This window comes from Furipterus horrens, unplaced genomic scaffold (genome assembly GCF_987537825.1).
Source record: "Furipterus horrens unplaced genomic scaffold, mFurHor1.1.pri manual_scaffold_2, whole genome shotgun sequence".
Taxonomy (NCBI): domain Eukaryota; kingdom Metazoa; phylum Chordata; class Mammalia; order Chiroptera; family Furipteridae; genus Furipterus; species Furipterus horrens.
The window spans coordinates 206,838,303-206,862,302 of record NW_028327172.1 but is presented as its reverse complement, the minus strand read 5'-3'; the positions used below and the strand labels follow the sequence as shown (position 1 = coordinate 206,862,302).

Here is a 24,000-nt window from a genome sequence, read left to right as displayed (position 1 = left end):
AACATGAACTTGACAACCAAAACCCAATCCATATTATCACCCCACGGTAGACAGCCCTCACTTTCTACCTTGGAAATACATTTAACCCATAACATCACCCTAAACTCAAACAGGTTTCTAATAGAAAGATGATGATACAAAACCCCTTCCCTTCCCAATGTTAAATATCTGGGTAAACAGAAATGGACTGTCCATTACTAGGCTGCTCCATGGCAAGCACACATATTTTAAAACTTTCACATTGGTTATTAAGCCTCAACTTCGGCAGCATCTGTATCCAGTTCTGAACCAGACCTGACCAACGGCGCAAACTGGGAGCGACCACTTTACCTTCCGAAAAATCAATCAGTCCCAGCAAATGAAGCAGCTTCAGAGATGCACATATAATCACAACAATACCCACTGTTTGCAGTCCTTCGGACTCCCACTCGAGAGTCAACATCCTTCAAGAGGGCAGAGCATCCCAGCCTCCGGACCCCTTTGGAGTGGAGGGAGTTAACGTGAGAATCCCAGCAATGTCAGGCTTGGAACAAAGACTCCTGAGGGGGGAAAGGGAGCAGCTCCTCCCAGAAGCGTGGGGCCAGGCAGCGGCCCCCCGGGGTGAGGACTAAGCTGGGCTGAAGTCCAGCCTCTCATGCTGATGCTGGCATTTGCCTGCTGGGGTCCCCTCACCACAGCGCGCTGGGCTAGGGACTGCGCTGCCGCTGCCAGCGAGTACTCGGACTTCAGAGCTGCGAAAGAGACATCTGTTGGAGAGCTGGAGACTTTGCTGTGTGGGTGGGAAGAAGGGACACTCCCGGGAAACTTGCCCTGGAGAGCACAGCAGCACTCCACGCTGAACACGCAACCCTGGGCTGGGCAGGGCTGCCTGCGCTCCAGTTTGCTGCCTGGGTAGCTTGCGAATGCCCCCCTTTTTGCCTTAGCAGCTGCCCTGTCTTCCCGGAGCCTGCACTGCGAGAGAGCTCAGTCCCTCTCGGGATGGTAGGGGAAAACCAGATTCAGTGGCTGGCGACTACAGCCCCTTCCAGAAAGCCCCTGCGGGAGCCAGTAGCCAGCTTTAGGGAGCAAAAACTCCCGGATTCAGTCTCTCTGTCACAGGAGAGCACCCACACCACCCCCCACCTGCTACTCCACTGGGACTGTTCTAGTCCTCGCTGACAGCTCGGGAAATTGATTTAGTCCTTATATTTGCAAACATGCATGGATGGAGGATGGGGCAGAGCAGAACCCTTGCAGGAACACTGGTGCTGAGTAACTGCCTGGGAAGGGTGGGTACCACTTAGCATCCTTGAAAGCCTGGCTTCAGCCTGTCTCCAAAGCGAAGTCTCACAAACTTCCCTTATTATAAAAATCACTCCAGGTGCTTGTTAAAAACACTCTCTTAGAGCCTGATTCAGAGGATCCTGGAGTTTGTGCTCTTAAAACAAGAAACTAGGTGATTCTTATCAGGAAGGCAGGAGCTGTGCTGTCCCAAAGGATCCCGTGGCACATTTGATTCCAAGCTAGGCAAGCAGCCCAGGCAGCAAGGACTCTGGGCCGTAGTGGGACCACACTGGCTCCATCACGCTGCCTGTTACCCCCGCTTCACTGAAGCCCAGCCCCACAGTGCTGAAGAGGGTTAACGGGGACCCTGCATGTGAAGGACTAGCCCCTGGAACTGACTGGGAAACACAGGGCTTATAAGTAGTGCCTTAAACACCGGGAGGGGGGCGTTTCCTGTTGTTTTTTAAAAATTTCCTTGCTGTGTAATTTTCTGCAAGACACTTAACCTCTCTGAACACAGTTTTTATCCTGTGAGGGTGCAATTAGAATATTGTACTTTAATGCTTTCTTTAAATTTCTCCAGTTAAAGGGAATTCTGGGAATTCAATATGCTTATAATAAGTTCATATTTACTGAGAATTGACTATGGGCCCATCAGTATTGAGCAATTTATCAACAATTGGCTCACCTGCACAGCTCATCTTATAGAAGAAACTGAAGTATAAAAAGAAAGGTCAATTTACTCACCAAAGCTGGGGGCACAGCACTTAGCTGACAATAAGTACATACTTATTCTTCACTAACATTTATTAAGCTACTGCTATGAGCTATGAATGATCCAAAATGACAAAATAGCAAATAACGCCCAAATCTATCCCTCGGGGACTTACAGGTTAAGAGGGGAGACAGGCATAAAATTTAATGTGGTTAGTAATTGCACCAGCACTTGAAGACAAAGCTTTACAGGGAAGACTAGGAGCACTGGAAGAGAAATTCAGCTCCACCTGGGGAAAGATGGGTGGTGGTAACAGGAAAAAGACTTTGTGGAAGGGGTGACCATCACCAATGGTAGCTTTCATCATTATTAGAAGTCGTATATCATACACAAGCTTCAGGGTAGGTAGACTTGGGTTAAATCCTGGTTCTGTCATTTGTTTGCTGTGTGACCTTGCGTCTCAGTTTTCTAAGTTCAAGATAAGAATGTGACTGCCTCTTTCTCATGGTTGATATGAGAATTCACTAAAACATGGAGAGCAACACCCAGTCCCTGGTGCCCACCCTGCTCAGCACGTGGTAGTTGTGGGATTCTGGCAGAACTGGCACCTCTTTAGAGGCTTTGCTAGGCTGAGATGGAGGAAGTGACTGTGGGGAGCAGGACCAATAAAATGCATTGGTCCAGTCAAGAAAGCATAAAGTATATAAAACAAAGTAGAGTCACTCGTGTCAACCAAGATGGCTACCAGCCAGCCCTAACACTTTGGTTCAAGAGGGAAACCACCTAAGTCATGTTAGACACATCTGGCAAGGAGACACACTTACGATACCTGCACACGTGACTGGGAACGGCCATGTCTACAGAGTGGGACCACTCATAGATAGGCTCCTGGGGAAATCCCCCACTTGCCATCATAGGTGCCAAGACACTTATCAAGAGACCCGGAAGGGGGGACTACACAACTCCCATGGTATAACTGAGGCAGGCTCCAGACCACTGCTGAGACAGCTGAGCTCCGCACACCCGAGCGCTGCTCCATGCCATGCTGGTCTCCACTGGCACGAGCCGCCAGAGGCTCTGCCCTGCTGACTGAGGACTTTGTCTGTCCTGCTGCCCACCTGGCTCTGGAAACCCTTCCATGCAAGGTTCTGATGGCTCCCTTGCCCACCGTGCTGTCTCCAGAACCCGCAGACAGAGACTCTGGGACTCGGGTTCATTAACCCCCAGTTCTCTTATGTGACGTTAGTACTGATTGTTTCTATGTCGTTAGTATTTTTGTTACGTTCGTATGGATTTGGAGTGAATCGCATTAATAAAAGCTGAGAGAACAGCATGGTCCCCTGCGTTGGCTCCCTGTTGTTTCTCGGTGCCAGTGTCACCTGTGGGACTGGTGGTCGTACAGGCGCTCGGTGCTTTCAGTTCTTAAGGCCCCCATCAGATGATCTGAGCGGGGACCAAAGGCTGACTTATAGGAAAGACTCTATTGCCAACATATACTCATGACAGTAACTTTGTGTTTCACTGGCCCTCACACTCCTCCTTGCTCCTGGGTCTAGTTCTTGTCTTTTCTGCATGAAGACTTCCTCATCACTCCTACAGGTGATTTTTCTCCTCTGGGCACTAGGAATACATACACTCAGACCACCAAGTTGACACTTAAAATGGTGCATTACATTTTGGATAATAGATTTATAGGAGGTATCTTTCTTTCCATCTGCCCAATCACCTGACCATCTAATATATGTTGTCCATGGTTGTTGTTACCAAGCCAGTGAAGGGGAAACAGTTCTCAGTAGTTGATCTGAGAATACATGTCTTAAATAACCCTTCTCTGAAATTTCTGCCAACATAAAGCTATAGAAAGTCAAAAGCTTAAAAAGAAAGTTACAGGAAGTATAATAATTATGTCTCTTTTAATCCTACACAATATCATCTTATTGTTGAGAAAAAAACTAAGGTACAGAATCAAGTGACTTAACCAAGGTCACATGCTGCAAAGCATAGTTCCTGAATGCAAACATTTCTTTGTCGGATTCCCAAATTTATTCTTCTGCCTTAATTTCAGCAAATATTATTCAACTAATCGCTTGATTTACAGAGTTAGGCAAAGTGTTTTAAAATTGTCACATCCATTTACCAGGAAAGAAACCCCAACAATTCCTGAAATTCACACAAACACCCACAACTAGGACTTGGTTGATTCATGGCAGGACTTCCCTTCAGGACAATGGCATTGGTGTAGGATCCACCAGCTGAGAGTCTTGGTGGCTCAGCCCTTCCCTCTCTGTTTAGTTCCCTTTACCACTGCTTGTCTGAGCTCTTTCTGTTGCCTCTGTTTATAGGATCTCCTGACTTTCAAAGAATATCATGAGCTCTTTCACATGTATTTTGTAAGGTAATAGTGCCATCAGAGTTTCTGGCAAATAAGGAAATTGGGGCGACCTGGGTAAGAGTGTTTCCCTACGGATATTTTGGGAAGAATAGTTTTCTGCATATTATTAAAAATAAATAAAATCCATATTGTGGCTCTATCACTTTATTGCAGTACCTTGCAAGCCCCAGTCCCATTTGTTGTATTAAAATATGTCCTGGACTTTTTCTCCTGCTTCCCAAGACCATGCCTTTCTTTACATTGTAAGGGGCGTCCAGCAAAGTTTTGTCTTTCACACCAAAGGAAAGTAATACCAAAAGGATAAACTAACATTTCCCGCCCACTTAACTCTAAGCCATACTATTTACTTTACATGTATAAACTCATTAAATCTTACTATAAACCACAGTTACATGTTGTTATCCCTATTTCAGAATAACAATAAAAAATAAATAAAAAACAAAGATCATTGAGATTAAATTATTTTTACCAAGTCACATTCTCTAAGGGGCACAACTAGGCTTTGTATCTGATTTATTCCCAAAATAATAGCTGCTAACATTTAGGGAGAACTTATAAATGGCAGGCACTCTTCTAAAATCTTTACACATATTCACTTATGAAGTTAAGAAAAATGATCAAGTTAGATAAATTTACCTACCTACATATTGTCTCTCAAAAATACAGGTAGAACAATGAGTGCAGAAACTAGTTAAGTCCAACTTAAATGTAAGATTATTAGTTTATATTCCTATAAACCTTTAGAGATCATTTAAAGATTAAATAATCTAATCTTCTCATTTTACTGATGCTTAAAAAAGGTGCATAGAAGAGAATCGACTTTTCAATCAAAGGATCTGGGAAGCGAACAATGTTGGCTTGAGGCTCATAGTTCTTCATTGTTTCTGAATGATTAACTACAGAAAAAAATCAGAATGATAAGTTAAGAAGTTAAAAAATTAATTTCTAAAAGAATCATTTTCTACTCTCAAGTCAATAGGAGCTAAGAAAAGCAAGACATCAATGTGGTTAGCATCATCTAGAAGATTCCATTGAAAAGAGAAGTTTAATCTAGGTTTTGAAAAATAAGTGAGAAGAGGATAGAGCAAATCATGTGGACAAGGATGGTGTGTGATGTTTAATGTCTCTTCTAATTTTAGGATTTTCTCACCCTCTGATGCCCTCTATCCTACACCCAACCCTTATGTACACTCTGAAGTATATCACATCTCTCCATCTCGGGGTTCTTCAATTATTTGGAAAGATCTCTAAATGTTCTCTAGACAAGCTTTCCTCTCAAGCACAACAGGATTTAAGCTATCTCACTTAGCTTCAGGGCCCATTCTGAACGATGAGTAAATGCATTGGACCTCTTTAAAATGTGCGTACAGTCACCCACTAAACAATTAAGAATTCACTTTCTGGTTTGAGTGCCCTGTTGAATCCATTATGTGATGGGGATGGTGGGAGAATACCTTCTACTTTAAGAAACTTCCAGCAACATTGTCTCTGATGTATCTTGAAAAGAATTCCCATGTATTTTCATGATCAAAGCATGCTCAGTATGTAAACTGAATACAAACTAGGAGTAGGTTATTTGGAAATATATCTAGAAAACTTTCATAAGGATATAATCTTTTCCTATGAGTTATGATTTTTTTTTCTGCTCTTATTTCCTTTTCCTGACCGTCCTAGTCTAAACTTACTGGATTCTTGGGTTCCTCAGTTTAATATGACAGACAATTTTGGTTCTCATGTCATGAGCCCTCTCTATAAAAATGTCTGCCACATACCACTGCAATGAGCTGGCCTTAAGGCAGTGATAATGAAGGATAACAATAATGATTATCCTTTTTGTTATTATATTATAATTAGGTTTACAATAATTTTAAGCCCGTACTATGTGATGGACAGTATATTGTATGCATTACATAAATGACTTCATTGAATCATCACAACTTCCTGACAGGATAGGTAATATTTTTAATCCCCTTTTACAGATGAAAACACTGAAATGCAAAAGCTTAAGTAACTTGCCCAACATCGTGAAAAGGATCAGAATAGGCCACTCTAAAATATGCCATTTTGGCGTGAGGATTGTGTCGAGCTAAAGGCAATTGAGAATTGGCAGATATGGGAAGAGTTCTCTGCTTCCCTCTTATCTAACTAAAAGCAGAGCATACATTTCCCTTTATGAAGCTACCCCCCCAGCCCCCCACCCCCCCGCCGCCAGTGCCAGGAATCAGGGAAGAACTCTTATCACCAGAAATACAGAACCAGCACAAGATAAGTCTGCATAAACACCCTTAACTAAAACAACCCTTATCTTCTATTAGTTTCCCTCATATATTTCCTAGTCACTTGCCTACAATTTATCATTGCTTGAAACTCAAATTCCCTTTCTTTTGTTAAAATAGTATATAAGCCCCAGAGTTCTTCTTTGAATTTCACTTCTTTTCTGTGAACTTCCATGCACATAAATATTAATAAAACTGTATAAGTTCTGTCCAGGAGGTATCCAGTCATGTAATATGAAAAATAGAGACATTTATTGAAGAAGATAAGGATACAAGAAACACTGTACATAGGACAATGATGCCTCAGTCCCCTTCAAAGTGGGCACCTTGGGACCTCATACAGTTCTCCCAATCACCATCAGCTGCCCCATAGTACTTTCTGTAATCTCACTGATGGTCTGAAATCTCCTCCCTTTCAGAGGTAATTTTAGTTTTGGGAAAAGCCAGAAGTTGCAGGGTGCCAAATCTGGGCCATTAGGGGTGCTGAGTCACCTGGGGGATTTGATGTTTTGGAAAAAAACTCTGCATGAGACGTGATGCATGAGTGAGTGTGCTGTTGTGATGAAGCTGCCAGTCTCCAGTTGCCCATAGCTGTGGCCTTTTGAATCACCTGAATAGCTGATGCAGAGGAATATTCAAGCTTATCACAAAATTTGATGTAGATTCATTGCTCTACTCATGCAATTATTTTGAACATGATGGCCACATAGTACACTTGCTCACTGAATGGGGTCTACTGCCCCCACTGACTAGTACAGTGAAGTCATCATTGTTCACACAGGTGCATTCCAGTTCACTCACCTTGGCTGCCAGGTTACACCAATGTTGCACAAACCATTCTTTTATATTAACAATGGCTGGACTTTTTCCAGACAGACCTTGTATATATTTTCTTCTGTTAATCTCACTTTTGTTAGTTGAATTTTCAGGCCCTAGTTACTGAACATAAAAGGGAAAAGAAAATGTTTTTCCTCCTAGTTACATGCTATAAGTCAAAGAGTTGGAATTTAACATCCAGAATTCTCACTCAGGAGCCAATGTTCTTACATGCCTGGAGTGGTATATATAAAGACCAGTGTTTTTGTCTTATATCGTTTTCACTTCAGCCCCATTAAAAAAAGAGAAATAATATTTAAATGCAAATGGTATCCAGAAATGTGGCATGTGGTGTGGCCTTAACTTCTATTGATATGTAAATATTTAGGAGCAAGTTCTTTCTTGGAGCAAGGTCCAAGAAATGAGATAAGGGGAGGAAGGGTCTCTGAAGAGAAGTGGGTGGAAGAAGGAAAGCTGAAGGAAGGAGAGAAGAGAAGAAAAGGGAAAGGGAGAAATGAGAGGGAGAAGAGACAGGCAATCCTCTGTGCCATCCACTAGTGACAGATTCAAGAATGCAAAGCTGAATTCTGCCTGTTTTCTGCCTGTGGGATTCTCAGAGACTGCCAGAGAAATGTGATCTAAAATAGGATTTGAAAAGGCTACGGGAAGCCGATGAGCAAGTGGTTATTTCTCCCTGAATTAGTCCCACGTTACTGGTCCATCAGTCTCTGGGGTTCTCTTCACTAGACACGCAGAACAGCTCTTCAGCTCCACTTTCTCAGCAGTAGCTTCCCAGGACCTTAGAAGTAGAGCAGGTGGTATTAAAAGCATGAATTGTATTTTCATGGTTGTGGCACTAGCTATAGCTGGGCCGAGGGCCCTGCCTTCAATGTCTGTGCCTAGGCTTTGTGACAACTTCCTGCTTGCTTGGGGGGGGGGGGGGGGTTGGTCCCTGTTGCCATAGATATATCACTTCAACAGCTTGGTTCTCTCAGTTCTTAGGGCACAGGATTCCCATGATTGACCCGGGTATTCTCAGAGCTGCATTGGCTCATTTCCTGTCTCACAGCAGCACGTTGGGGACGAGAGATCTACAGGTCTAGACTTAAATGCGTTCCAAATCTGCAAAGACTCTGAATGATTACCTGGATCATGTTTTGTATCCAGAGTGGTGGGGCCTATATGGAAAGGATGTTTGTAGAGTTCTCAAGATTCCTCTCTAAGAACACTTCTAAAGCCCCCTTGTTTATTTGTTCTCTCTCTCTCTCTCCTTATTTTTTTCTCAGGCACCAGACTCAAGATTTTATTTTTAAGTTGAAATGATTCTTGATTTTAACACACATGCACATACACATAATTATCACAAGGATCATTTCTCTAATCTCCAAAAAGAGAGGCCTAAAGAGCTAGAAAGGGAATGATTTTTGAGAATTACATGTTTTTCAGAACATATAGTCAATCAATGTTTTAGCCTGATTGACTCCTGCTGGAGATTGCTTTTTTTCTATCATTACACTGTTATTGAAATGCTGTATTAGTTTCTTTTTTTTTAAATTGACACTGAATTATTTATTTATTTTTTTTAACACAAAGAAAAGGTTTTATTATAGTTCCCAGGGAAAAATGCAAGTCATAAACTGTAATACATCTTTTTTAAATTTATAAAAATTATTTATTTGTTTGTTTTTTTTGTTTATTTATTTTTAGACAGAGGGGAAAGGAGAAAGAGAGGGAGAGAAACATCACTGTGTGGTTGCCTCTCACTCATGCCCCCGACTGAGGACCTGACGTGCAACCTAGTCACGTGCCCTGACCAGGAATCGAACCAGCAACACTTGGTTCTCAGGGCGACGCTCAATCCATTGAGCCACAGCATGTATTAGTTCCTTACTGCTGCTGTAACAAATTACTATAAAGTTGGTGCTTAAACAACAAAAATATATTACCTTGCAGCTCAGGAGTTGTCTGAAAGAGGTCCCAAATGTGTAGACCGGGCTGTGCTTCTTTAGAAGGCTTAGGAAAGAATATGTTTTCTTGTCTTTTCCAGTTCTAGAACCTGCACCCATTCTTTGGCTAGTGGCCACCTCCATCTCCACTGCCAGTGTGGCCAGCTGAGCCTCTCTCAGGCATCACCGTTCTGACCCTTACTCTTCTGCCTCTATCTTTCACTTATCCTTGTGGTTACATCAGGTCTGCCTGGATAATCCAGGATAATCTTCTTATTTTAAGGTCAGCTGATTGGCAACATTAATTTCATCTACAAGTTTAATTACACTTTCCCTGTATTCTTATATTTCCACCGGTTCAGGAGATTAGATGTGTATTTGGGGGAGGCAGGTGGCATTATTCAGACTACCACATGGTTGTAGTATATAATTTACTTTTAACAATAAAAACTCCTTTAGATAAGGATAAAAAAAAAAAAAAAGGCTAACCCTAAACTGAAACCCACAGAAATAGAATCTACTTCATCAGAAGTAAAATACTTGCAATATATTTGCATAAATGCATGTGTTTGTGCTTAATATACAATGAAAAAAAAAAAAAGGACCTTGTCTTCAAAAAGGAAAGGACAACTTTAATTAGCCCTCTTGTCTCTAAACTTCCAATCTTTACTAAGAATGAACTCTGAGGAAAATACACTTTTAAAATATGAAAAAGGAACCCCAATCAATTTAGAAGATATAGGCTAATGAGGAGAGTGAGGGACACTACTTTAGTGGTCAGAAGCAATTAGATACAGAGACGGGGTTTCTTGGGAACCCAGCACTGAGTTTAGAGTTACAGAAGCTAGAACCCTGGAGTAGACAGACTGGGATCATGTTCCCCCGTAAAGAATTTCCAGGAGGATCACAAACGTTGATGGGGGAGGAGTGCTTCTCAAGCAGTGATAAAGCACTGGCAGGCAACATTCTAATTAACCAGCCCAGGCGTTCGAGGATGGAGAAGACTAGACATGAACTAAGACCTTCAGCTACCAAGGTTTTCATTTTTAACTTAAGTTGTTAAGGCTCTAAATGTGAGAAGTCGGAGATCAGGACTTTCAGAAAGACTGTTCATGGCAGTAACAAAAATGTGGAAAATAGGGGGCTTTCTCCTAAGAATATTGCATTTAAAGGGGCTGGTGTCTTATGTACCTGCATTAAAAAAAAAGATCAACTCAAACACTTTCCAGACGCCTAATTTATCCAGGATTTTGTTGTAATTTTAGGTGTTTTTGCACTTCCACAAACATTGTCTCACTTATTCCTTAGATCAGTTCATTTTTAAAATGAGAAAATTGAGGTTATGAGAGTTTGCCTCATCCAAGGTCAAAAGCAGCAGCAAAACTGGGTTTTAGAACCGGTTGTTCTGGCTCCACATTAGTTTGGGTTGTTTTCTTTTTCTTGCCTAGGCCTTATAGACTTACAGAATGCTTCTTCTGCCTCGAGTGCTGTGGTTAAGTGCTTTACATCAGCAATTTATAAAATGAGGATAATAAGAGTGCATACCTCTTCTTGTCAGGAGCAATAACGGGCTTAGTACACAGTACAGCTAAAGGTTTCACGGCATCACAGAACACAAAGCAAGTGCTCTCTTTGCAAGAGTAATTATTATTATTTCTTCACAAGCCATCCCTGAAGTATTTCTATTATTATACGTGTTTGATAAATGAAGAAACTGCAATTCAAAATGGCTAAGGCACTTAACCACTTTTCCTCAGATGTGAACCATCAGAAGTTGTCTGCCCCCACAACGCCAGCCTCACCTTGCCTCGTGAGCTTGGTTCTATGTTTTAATTTTTTATTTACTGATTTCAGAGAGAAAGGAAGGGAAAGAGAGGGAAAGAGAGAGAAAAACATTGATTTGTTGTTCCAGCTATCTGTGTATTCATTGGTTGATTCATGCATGTGTCCTGACCAGGGATGGAACCCACAACCCTGGTGTATCAGGACAATGCTCTAACCCACTGGGCTACCAGGCTGGAGAGGGCTCTCTTCTTTGAAACACAGCCACTCTTAGTTACTTATTTAGCCCTGGGTTTCCAAGAAAGGCTGACCTTGAACTAATAGAACTGTAAAATTGTGAAATTATTCAATCTGTCTGGGAAGAGCCTCAGATTTCAGATGCTACAGCTCAGTAATCATTTCTTTATCTGAGGACTGTGACCCTCACATAATTCTACCTCACTTTATTTATTGATTCTTCAGAGAAGTTGACATCAATTCTGTGCCATGCCAAATAGGCAAGGACTGTGGGACATATATACCATGAAGAGACTTATAGACTGGAAGGGGAGATAGGGGAGGAATGCCCATTAACCCCTACAAGGGAGACCACGAGTGTCCACGAGAAAGTGCGTTTAAAGTCCAGCGGGAGCTCAGAGGAGGGAGAGGAGCAAGGAAGTAGGGGGGCTGAAGTTCACCAGAAAAGCTTTGTGAAGCCTGTGTTTGACCATGAATAGTGGCTTAATCATCCTTTCAATGAATCTATTAACAGGTCTTAGGTGTCTACTCTATGTTAAAGTATGTGAGGCCCCCTCAATCCAATCCAGTTCAATGGACTCCATCTTGAAAATGTGCCCTCTCTCTGTCACCAACCCTGTTCATAGAGCTATCCTTGACCCACGTTGCCACAGGACAAGCGCCCATCGGTTTTCCTGCTTTCACTGCCACACCTCCACAGCCTGTTGTCACATAGCATTAATCTGTATGTTAATCTTCAGTTCATGTATATTAATCTTGATAGATGACAGAGTATATTTTTCATATAACTTCCCTGAATCTGGCTTTCCAGTAGTTGTCCATTCAATTGGGTTGATAACGTTCAAACTCCTCACCAAGTACTGGCCTCTCTTTGATCTCAACTGAGATCATGTTCAACTTCTAACCAACCCTCCTCCTACTGCCCTCAAAACCACAGTTCTCTCCTCACAGAGAATTTTAGTCCTGTAAATGAACCAAGATTATCCTTGCTTAAACACTTCGTGCCTCTTGATTCTTCTGTGTGAAACGCTCCTTCCCTCAGAGTTGTTTCCTTTTAATTTCTGGCTTGTTGCCATCACGCAGTTTTAGGCTCACATGCTCTCTTCTCAGAGGGCTTCCTTGGTCACTCTGTCAGAAATCGTCTGTGTGTCCTGCCACCACTGCTCTTCTCTTCATTACACTCACTACTCTCCCTGAACTTATATTGTTTTACATGTTTGTTAGTCCACTTATTTCCTATCTCTTTCCACTTATATACAACAGTCCCAGTAAGGCCCATTACTAATCTTGTCATATAATCTCCAGTACCTAGAATAGTGCTGGGCAATTAGAGACTTTTCATAACTATAATATTTGTTAAATGAATACATGAAATAATGAATGGCATATGACAAGGTTCTTTCCTAATGCAGGCACTTGAAATCACATGAATTGGCCCAGCAATGGTCATGTCAGAGATGAACAAGTAACTTCAACTTCTAGTGCAGTGGGTTCAAGAGAGAATTCATCAGCCTGGGAATTGGAGGGAGGGCAGAAGGTGGACAGGCACAAGAATCTATAAGAGAGTTGAATAATAAGAATCTAATAAATGCTTTTGGTCAGTGGAGTGGCACGATTATAGCAGAGAAGCACAATGGAAAGAAGAAAAAAAAAAGAGGAGAGAAACCAGAGACAGGAAGACCAGTGAGTAGGCTACTGCAAGCGTCTTAGCCAGAGGTTAAGTCAGTGGGCAGAAGGGGAGGGGCACAAACAGCAGCAAAGATACAGAGGTGAATCTGGCAAAAGAGTGGAAAGTAGAGACCAAGGACAGGAGACATCAAAGGTGACCTGAGTTGATTATGAAACACAGGGATTGACTTGTCAACATTTTACTGTCTCTTCTAGTGAATCAATGACAAGTGGTGGTAGAAATGTATTGAAAGGGTGCAAAAATAACTAATGCATTCGATGAAAGAACTGAATAACAAAGACGTAGGAAGGGCCAGAAAGAGGACATCTCTGAGTGGCCCACGACAGTGGTTTGTAGGCTTCTGCTTCAGAGGGCTGCCTTTGAGTTAATTTGTCTTCAGGACCTCTTGACTATGGCGTCCATCTGCCTGCTGATTTCAAACTTCAAAAAGGGCAATCCTGCTTGGCCCACCTTAAGTCAGGCAAACACTGCTGGATCAACCAGTTATAGCCTAGAAGCAGGTCACCTAAAGAGCACATGAGACTCACTCACTGGCCTGTGGTCCTTTTAGGAGAAAAGAAATTCTTGAGGATCCAGACAACCACTCCAAGGCATCCCTGGGTGAAACTGGAAACAGGAACTTATAGGGAGGTGCAGAAAACGTAAATTTTGATAGAGTTGTGTTTGCGTAACCCAAACAGGGAATGCAAGTAGAGTTGCTGAGTTCATGACTTAAAAAATATTAAGTTAGACTTCGGGTGAGAGGCCGCAACTAGAGATAAAAATCTGGGATTTCTCCATATACATATATAGTTGAAGTGACAACAGTGAATGAGACTAAGGGAAGAAAGATATTCAGAGAGAGAAACAGAGCAACCGGTGCAAGGAGCAAGAGTCAAATGTGCTAGAGGAAGTGTGGTGTGAGCGATCCAAGGAGACCTTAGAGAGTGATATGGAAAGGGCTGCAAGGAGAGGATCCGGTCATTTTCTAAGTTCAAATGTGGGCCTAGCACCCATCTGTTTGGGGCTGTTGAAGGCGTGTGTGCCTACGTGTGTGTGTGTTAGGGTATTGTAATTTGTGTGTACATGTGCAGAAGACTGGAGTGCAGAGGTGAAAGGAAAAAGGTAATGATGGAAGGAATTTTCAACTGTGATTTTTATGCTTTTCCATTCACTCCAAGATGAGTGTACAATCATCACTGAGCACCCGGTATCTGCTCAACATCAACACAGGGGTGGGGGATAATACATGTGCAGGTGAGCTAGCCCTCGCTCCCGGAGTCTCTCATGGGCAATGCAGAGATGTAAGCAGGCAGCTAGTAAATATCGCCATGAGGTCAATGGTGGTTCATCACGAGAGCTCAGTGAGATGGATGGGTACTTAGCCTGTTCACTTGAGTCTGGACAGGTTTTCTAGGAAAAAATAATGCCATCTGAGCGAAGATGTTAAGGATTAGCCGGGTGAGATGAAGATGAGGAAAATGTGCCACTGGAAGAGAGAACAAGAGGTTCAACCTCTTAGACGTAGCCAAGAGCCCAGTGCCCTGAGTGAGTCTGGGGCAGGAAGGGCATAGAGTGGATGGATTGGACAGGAATACATTGTGTTTCAAAATATGAAGCTTTGGTGAGCGGAACCCAGATCACAAAGGCTCTCTAAGCATTCCAAAGAAATTCATTTGTTTAATCTTGGGAGGACTGAGGACTCAATGAAGGATGTAAGCAGAACCACAACAGCATCAAATCTGGACTTTAGAGAGATCACTGTTATTGTTGTTAGAGAATCAGTTGGGAGGTGAGTGTGGCTGAACTGCACAGCAAGAGGCTAACTAAAAGGCTGTTCCAGCCCTGGCTGCTGTGGCTCAGTGGATTGAGCGTTGGCCTGTGAGCCAAGTGTTGCTGGTTCGATTCCCAGTCAGGGCACATGAGTAGGTTGCACGTCAGGTCCCCAGGTGGGGGCGCAAGTGAGAGGCAACCACACAGTGATGTTTCTCTCCCTCTCTTTCTCCTTTCCCCTCTCTCTAAAAATAAACAAACAAACAAACAAATAAATTATTTAAAAAAAAGTCTGTTCCAGAAATCCAAGTGAGAAGGAAATCAGGAATGTGGCCTACTGGCTGAAGAGACTTGGAAGGATGTGAGAGATTTAGAGTTAATGGAACCTCCAGATACTTGGGACCAATTAACCATGAAAGCTAGAGAGGAAAAGAGTTGTGGAAGATGTTCTAGTGTCCAGAAGAAAAAGCATTTATCCTCTTTAGTTGAAACTTGAGATTATTTGCAAAATTAATTCTATTGTAAAGGACTAAAAAATTGATGCATGAGGGTTTGAAACAAGAAGCACTAGGTTTAGTGCCTGCACAATACACTAGTCAGGGCTAAGGCGGAAACAAGACATGCACATCGCAGGTTGGAATTTGCACAAATGGGCAACTTAATCTTCCCAGAGCGTTCATCTCTACCTTCAGAACACCCAGTTATTATTAAGGAATGGAGCCGGAAAAAAAAAAAAACAAAACTGAGTATCAGTGGCATGTGAGCATTTGTTTATGGCAACTTCAAATCCAAAGCTGTTGCTCAGCAAACTTGCCCCACCTCCACTTGTCTCAGAATGGCAAATTCTCCAGGTAGAAATAGGCCATCTCTTCTTGTAATGCCGAGTTGGAGTCTCCCTAGTTACCATACAAATCATTAGCAAATCCATTTTGTCTCTTCCTTAAAGACTAACCCGAACTTGACCATTTCTCAGCACATCACTGCCACACCTCTGGTCCAAGCCACCATTTTCTCCTTCCTGACCTCTCCTAAGTCATCTCTCAGCTTCTGCCCTTGCCTTCCTGTTTTCTGTTCTATAGAAAATACAGCCAGCGTAAACCTTTGAAAACACGGGCCTGATCATGTGATTCTCCTGCTTCCAACAGCTCTCATTTTTCTACAAGTAGAAAGTCAAACCCATTCACAATGGGGTATGGGTCTTCTATGCTAAGTTTCTGATCGCTCTTCTCTCATTACTTCCCGCGTCCTCACTCACTCCAGCCACACTCGTCTGGCTCCTCAGTGTGCCTTCACAATCCCAGGCATGCTTCTGCCTCACGGCCTTTGCACATGCGGTTCCCTCCCGCAGGATCAATCTGTACCCACATTTCCACATGACTCACTCCTTTGACAACGTCAGGCCAGTATTCTATTATGATCTCCTTAGTTAGCCCAGAAGGCTTCGTTATTCAAACTTACCTTCTTCTTCTCTTAGTTTTCTCTCACTTCTTCCAAACCCCTTTATTCTTCTTAGCAATTACCACTATCATAGAGACTATCTATTCTCATTATTTGTCTTGTCTTCCCCACTGAACTCTAAATGCCATTTGGTGGTAGTTTCATCAGCTTCGTTCCCTCTCCCCAGCACTGAGGTGACGTCACATGTAGTAGGTATTGATGAGTATTGTTGAAATATCTACTTAAAGCAACAAACATTCTCATTCATAAGCACATGTGGTTTTTCCTTTAATTAACACAAATATATATATATATATATATATATATCGCCCTTAAATATTTTGTATTTAAATGTAACATAAATGTCAATAAGATTTTTTTTTAAATCCTAGCTTTTCTCTAGGAGAAAACACTATAAAATTGTTTTATAAATTGCTATTGAGGAAATTAAAAATATAGCAAGGACCTAAAGTTCAAAAAGAGTTCAAGTAATTAAAAAAAGTCATTAATCTGCATTTCAAGATAAGTGGGTCCTGAAATCAAGAGCTCTTAACAATTTTTTGTAGTTCCTAAATTGATTAGACTATATAAATTTTGGATTTGAACTGCATGAGTGGAAATGCTCTGCATAATTAAGAATGATGGCAATTATTTTTAAATTTCCATCAATTACAATTTACACTCAGTATTATTTTTCATTAGCTTCAGGTGGACAGCATAGTGGTTAGACAATCATATACTTTTTAAAATGGTCCCCCTGATATGTCCAGTACCCAGCTGGTCACGTACATAGTTATTACAGTATTATTGACTATATTCCTCATGCTGTACTTGCATCCCCGTGACTGTTTTGGAATGACCAACCTGTACTTCTCAAGTCCTTCACCTTTTTCACCCCGTCCCACAAACTCCCTACCCAGGACAGTGGAATTTCAAGTGTGATCCTTCCTATTTCTTACCTCTTCAGTGACCATGGCTTGGGGAAGAACGAGGGATTTATGCCTTTTTTTTTTTTTTTTTTTAAATCACTCAAACTGTTTTTGAGCTTTAGTTCCTTGTTACATTTCAAAATCCTGCTATGCAATTTATGAAGCACTTTCATAATGCCTTCTCCTAGGGGAAAGCTGGAATTTACAATTTACATTTATATTACATGTAAATACAAAATACTTGAGGGGCATGCATATATCTATTTGTGTTAAAGGAAAAACCATGTGTGCTGAAGTGAAGAAACTGAAGACAGAGGATTCATGTTCCTTAATAATTAACAATGGTAATTTATTGTCTCCTTTATTCAAGATATGGTAGTAGTGAGTCTTCACATACATTATCCTGTTTAACTGTCGCAAGGACTCTGTGAGGTGTGTATCATTGGCTCTTCACAGAAAAGGAAACAGAGAGGCTTAAAGTACTTTCGTTTCTGCACAGAACTCGTTGGCAGTGAAATTAAACCTCATCCGTTGTAACACCTCTCTCTCCAAGAAACTCTGATTGTTTATTCTTTGAACCATTCTTCCTTTCTTGCTTCAAAGAAGAAGACATGTGTCCTTATAAATTATGTTACACAGGCTAATTTGGTTTCCTGGTATGTACATTAAAACCCTTTGTGCCCTGGTCAGTGGGTCAGAATGTCTTCCTGGAACCGAAAGGTTGCGGGTTCCATCCCCAGCTGAAGGCAGCCAATCGATGTTTCTCTCTCACACTGTTGCTCCTCTCTCTCCCTCTCTCCCCCCCCCCTCTTTCCCTCTCTTCCCCTCTCTCTCTCTCTCTCTCTCTCTCTCTCTCTTTCTTTCTTTCTCTCTTTCTCTCTCTCACTCTCTCTCTCTCTCCCTCTCTCTCTGAAAGCAAGGAAAATGTCCTCAGGTGAGGAAAAAACAAAAACCACAAAAACCTTTGCAACACATAATGCAGACCAAAGAGCTGATTGTTTCTATGGGACTGTGAGCCCAGGGAACAATGAACTTTGGGATGTAATCTGTTTTCCTCTTCTCAGAGGAGATAAATAGGTGCCAAGATCAATTCCTCAGTGCATTTCCCGTGTCACCTTTCCAAACAGCATTTGGTCGAGCTGTGTTTTCTCCCACCACTGAGGCACAGGAGCTGCACAGAAGTGAATGATGAGCCCCAGAGCCACCTTCTCATCCCAGCCACAGCGGCTTTCATGTACATCTGCAAGCTCCAAACATGACTATAAACTCGCCAGCCAAAACACACTGTAAGTTTTACAAAATCAATACGGGGAACACATTTTCCTGAAACCGAATGTTCCTTGTCTAAGAGTGTAGGGGGACAATGCAAGAATGGGAGAAATGCTCGTACTCCATTCATTGGCAGGGCTGTAGCCCCTACGAAACCTGGGCCAGGGCTAATCAGGCTGCATGGCCTCATCTTTCTCTCTGTCCCCTTCTGGGAATGATGAGTTGAAGACAGCCAAGAGCTCCTCCTAGCCAATTCAAAACAGAGTGGCTCTTCGCAACGCTACTCAAAGTTGCAGCTTCAGCGTTCCCCGGGACACTGTTAAAAATGCCAGTTATTGGGCTTACTGCAGATGTACTAAACCAGAAAATCCAGGTGAGGTGCAGTGACCTATGTTTTACAAGCTCCGTGGGTGACTGTGATGTAAGCTCAAGTTTGAGAAGCACAGACGAAAAGGAAGGGGGCTTAATCTTTGCCCCAGAAGATGAGGTTCAAGTCCCTATGGTATCACTTGCTAGAGAGATATTTTTAGATCACTCACTTAACCTCTCTGGCTTTTGTGTCCCTTATGTGTAAAGGAATTAAATTAATATCCTGAAGTGCTTCTTCGCCTAACATCACAGCAGCTGGTGTTACTTCCTGTTGGTATTAATGTCCCCTACATAATGAAAGGTTCAGCTATCATTACCTGACTGATTATCTGTCTTCTAGCTAGTGTGATGATGATGATGATGATGATAACTGAGAATCTCCTGTGTGCCAAGTGATGTTTCAGGAGTTTGACGTGTGTTTGACCTATTGCAACCCTCCAGTAGTAATTATTTTAAGCTTATTAGTGAAGAAAGCTAGTTAAATAACTTCTCTGATGTCACAAATGCAGTAGATACATGTTTAAATTTGAATCCAGAGCTGACTTCAAAAATCCATGCTCCTTCCCTTCTGCTAAGGTCTGTCTTCCCAGACCTGATGTCTTTCACCACGGGAAGGAAAAACTAAAAGACCCTGCAGTCCACAAGGTGGGGCTAAGCAGACCCAATGGTTTGATTCTCTTATGTATATAAAGCAACTACTTTGAACATACTTAACACATATATTGACTTCATATAAAAGCCACTTTACCTTAAGAGTGATCAATAAACAGGGCTTGTAGTTGTGCTAAACTGCTGATTTATTGACAACTCTGAGATGTTTTGTCCCTGGTGAAAAGATGCAGAAAATGAAAGCTCAAAAGAACTCTGGAAAACTTCCAGCTTAAAAAGGTTATTACAGGCAAAGGGAAATTTAGAACTATGATTTGTCCAAGGTTATACAGCTGGTTTAGGGGTGGAGATGTGGCCAGAATGTATCTTACCGCCCACTTGAGTTGGCGCTTTTGCCAATATCATTTCATGAAACCAAACCGAATATTCCTTTTTTAGGAGCAGCTGTAATATAGGGCCTCATTTGTGTACAGGAGCAAAATAGCCATGTTTTCTATGACTAGCAAACTCTCCTGTAACCAGGAGAATGTGCTCTTTGGCCATACAGGTATGGCAGGTAAAACAAACCAGTAATCCTTGGGCTCTTTCCACTTATTCAGATTTATTAGAGTGTTTCTGAATAAATATTAAAGGGCCTAGTCACAGAAGACTTTAATTGTTTCAGCTCTAATTCATATATGATAGTTAAAAGAATTTATATTTAATATTTATTAGTTTAAAAAATAAACAATATAGTATATGTGTCTCTGTGTGTCTGTGTATATATACATACTTTTTAAAATCTGATGTGCCCTGACTGGAAAATCGAATTTTCCAGTCAGGGCACATCAGAGAAGGAAAACTCTGACTCCAAAAAACCTCCGCTGCCTTGCGGCATACCTCTTCAGGGGAAAGGCTAAGGGAGTAAACCCCGACAGAAAATCCGGAGCCGGAGTCCCTAAGGCGGTTTGACGTTGTAGTCAACACCGGCAACTCCTGCGGCGCACCTGAAGCCAAGCTGTATTGACTCTGTCTTTCCCTTGGACCCTTCAGCTGCGAAGAGAGGGGGGGTCTGCTGCATGGGCAACAGCAGACCCTCCATATCACCCTGCCCAGGCTCTGTAGCTTCAGCTTCACTGGAGAGGACACTCCAGCGTCATCGCAAGATGACGATTCAACACGGGAGGAGACAGATACCGTGTCACTCCCGAGTCGGACTGCACAACCATTCTCGGCGGTGCAGAAAGACTCTTAAGAAGCTACACCATCGTCTCTCGAGACGGACGGTTGCCGACGACGACTTTTTAAAATATATGAATTGCCTGAAAACTGATAAAATGGGCTTCCAAATTATGCTGAACGGTGGGACAAGTTTGATGAATTTCACTATGAATACGGTTTGGCACAACATTATTGGAAAATGGAGTGATCAAATTTGAGGGAGCTGGTATCCCATATCCTTGCATGGTTTGAATATGGAGTGACTTTGGACACAGTGGAAGAGAAATAACAAATCCCTGCCAGGCGCCTCAGATATCTTCTTATTTAATCAGAGAAGCCACCCTGGCAGGGATATATTATTCAATTATTGTGAATAATTATTGTGAATTAGTGTGATTCTAGAGCATACTATTTTCCATGACATTTTAATTTCTCTGGAATTTGCGTTCAATTTTTGATTGATCTGCTCATTGAATAGAGTGCGCCCTCCATAAGTGGTTATATTAGTAGGATAGCTATCAGGAGCCTTGGAAGAGAGGAAAGTGAGACATAGAGGGGTTATGTATCTTGCTCAAGCTACAAACTGCAATGACTAGAGCCTGGACTTAAGAGCGAGTCCATCTGATTTGAAAGGTGGTCAAGAACAAATCTGTTTCCCGTCTTCTATGTTGATGCAGACATTATTCCAGGTCCTGGTGTGTAACGAGAGATGGGAGAGAAGGGCGTGTGCCCTCAGGAAGCTTGCATTCCAGGGGAGAGAGATGGAGACTAAAGTAAACAAGTAGATAAAGGAAATTCAGATGCTCCATAAATGCCATGGAGAAAGCAAAGAAGGGCAAGGTGACAGAGACAGATCGGAGAGTTGCTTTTTGCAGATTTCTTCCAGGAGGTAATGCATGAAGAAAGGGCAACTGTACAGGCCCTCAGACAGGGAGTAGCTTGCTCTTAACTGACTTTCAAATCAGATACTCCCTATTGTGAGCCCCAAGTGTCTCCTTTCAAGGGCCTGTGACCTAACAGTGGAAACAGATATGCCAAATAAGAAATGATTGTATTATATATTAACAGCTATGATGACGTAGTCACGATTGTACAGAACCACGGAAACATGGGAGTTTGCTGTGGGTAGAATCAGGGTTCCAGGGAAGGGGTCTGAAGGAAAAGAAGGATTTTGCCTGGGACATGGGGCAGGAATTGGGTGGGTACATGCTGTGTCTGGGAAAGGACAGCATGTGAAAATTCACACGGCATTTTCAGGTGCATTGTCACCTGAGCTAAGCTAGGGTGCAGAATGGAGAGAATCAGGAGACAGAGCAACAAAAGGCAGTACCTGGAAATGACAGAGCATGGCACGGCCTTGCAACCCGTCCTTTTCTCTGATTTTGAGGACTCTGTTACTAAAAATGCCCTAAGGGAATTTCCCCGCAGTACCTGTCTGGCTTTCCAAGCTCTCATGATGAACAAAGAGCAAGGTACACCATTTAAATCCATAGTTCTTAGCCCTGGTTGCCCATTAGAATCACTAGAGGAAGTTGTAATAAAAAATTAAGTCCCTGAACAATGAAAATTAGAATATCTGGGAGTTGAGTTTATCAGCGATTTTTTTTAAAGCTCCCCAGGTGAATCTAACAGGCAACCAGTGCTGAGACTCCTTTCCAGAAGACCGCAGGGAAAGAGTTCTGAAGGCCCGGGGACAACTGATACTTCGCAGGGCCCATCCAGGAAGAAGACACCCACCAAAGGGCAAGGAACCGGCAAGGACTAATCCTGGGCTGACAGTGTCCCTGTCCCAGGGTTTAGGAAAAGTCATTTTGAAAGTAAAGCAACAAAAACAAACAGCAGAATAGAACCAGAGGCATGTAAACAAGAAGCGGACTGACAGCGACCAGAGGGGAGGGGAGAGGGAGAAGCGGGGAAAGAAGGGGAAGGATTTAATCAAGGAACTGGTATAAATGACCCATGGATGTGGACGACAGGGTAATGGGGTGGAGGACAGGCTGTCGGAGAAGGGGGTGGGGGTGGGGGCAGAAAGTAAAGTAACTGAAAGAAAAGTAGTCATTAAGCAACCAGGCTCTGAAATCTAATGGAGAGATCTGAACTTACCTGCTGAACACTCCTCAGAAATTATCTCAGAAAAATACAGTGGTGTCAAAGGGAGGCCTGGCTTCTCAGGGGCCCCAAGCAACAGTAAATAAGTAATCTGACTGAGAAAGCAGTGGTGAGTCACGCCTTGCCTAGCTTTTCCTTAAGGACACCTTAAGCGGTGGCTTGTTTGTTCTGTAAACCTTAGTTAAACAGAGTTAGCCTCCAAGACACCAGGGCTTTGCCTGGGAGCAGTTAGTTTAATTGGAGCTCATCAGGTTTCGTTCCTAATGAGTCTCCCATTACAGAGCCTCCCTAGGTTGAAATACTAAAATGTACACCCCCCCCCCGCCCCGTCTATGATGATTAAAACCCTGTTTAAGCCGACAATATATGGTAGCTGCTAAACTGTTTCCACAAAACAGCACTGCTCAGAATGGAGCCTGGAAGGCAGGATGGGAATAGGGAAAATCTGCTGTTCGCTCTCATTTCAGGAAGAAAAAAAAAAAATCCCACCCAATTATCCATGCTATATTATTAAGGAAACAGCCTTAGAATTGCATTCACTTTCCAAAGTTTGCTACTGCCCTCTCCCCCTACCCCCCGTCCTTTAACACCCTCTTTTTCTAGTGTTCTAGTTCTCTCATTTGTAGAGTGTGAGGAACAGTTTTAGGGAACCTATCAAAATAAGTCTCATCAGAGTTTCTGGCTGAAATTCGGCTGTCTGTCCTGTTTGCCAGAGAGCGGCTCTATGGTATAAAACGTCTTTGTTAAAAATATACCTCTTATTTACAAAACCACTATACTTATGGATCAGAAAGGCAACTTTATCTAATAACTACGGGCATTTTTTTTTATTTTTCTTTTGAAACTGCAAGGTGCCAATCACTGGGTTTTCCTTTAAGAGAAACACTTAAACAATCCTAAGCACCTTTGTGCTCAGACTTAGATATCCCTTTTATCCTCTTCCAAAGATTGGGATCTCAGGATTTCAGCTGTCTACCTTATATATTTTGCAAACTATCTACCTAGTGCCGTAGGAAAAAGAATGTTCACAAGTAATAAAGGAGCAGATGTTTCTTGAATCATAATAATCAAATAAGGGAGCTAATTTGTCCATTAATCTGAGGTCCTTAACCTTTTGAAAAATCTGATAAAATGTGGGAAACATGCTAGAAAAGGCAGATACACACACTTGTTCCATAAACATAAGCAGTGGGTTCCATGATGGGTACA

General features: G+C 42.3%; 1 protein-coding gene across 2 annotated transcripts in view; it reads right to left on the bottom strand.

Annotated features, from left to right (window-relative positions):
* Nucleotides 1-24,000, bottom strand: part of KCNIP4 (potassium voltage-gated channel interacting protein 4) — a 391,027-nt gene that overhangs the window by 163,795 nt on the left and 203,232 nt on the right. The window contains exon 1 of one of the 2 annotated variants that reach the window (XM_090267022.1): nt 331-764. The exons of the other annotated variant lie outside the window; for it this stretch is intronic. Coding sequence (XP_090123148.1) covers nt 331-442 — 112 coding nt within the window. The 5' untranslated portion in view covers nt 443-764. Of the gene's footprint in view, nt 1-330; nt 765-24,000 lie in introns of those variants that run through there. 2 annotated transcript variants of the gene reach the window in all.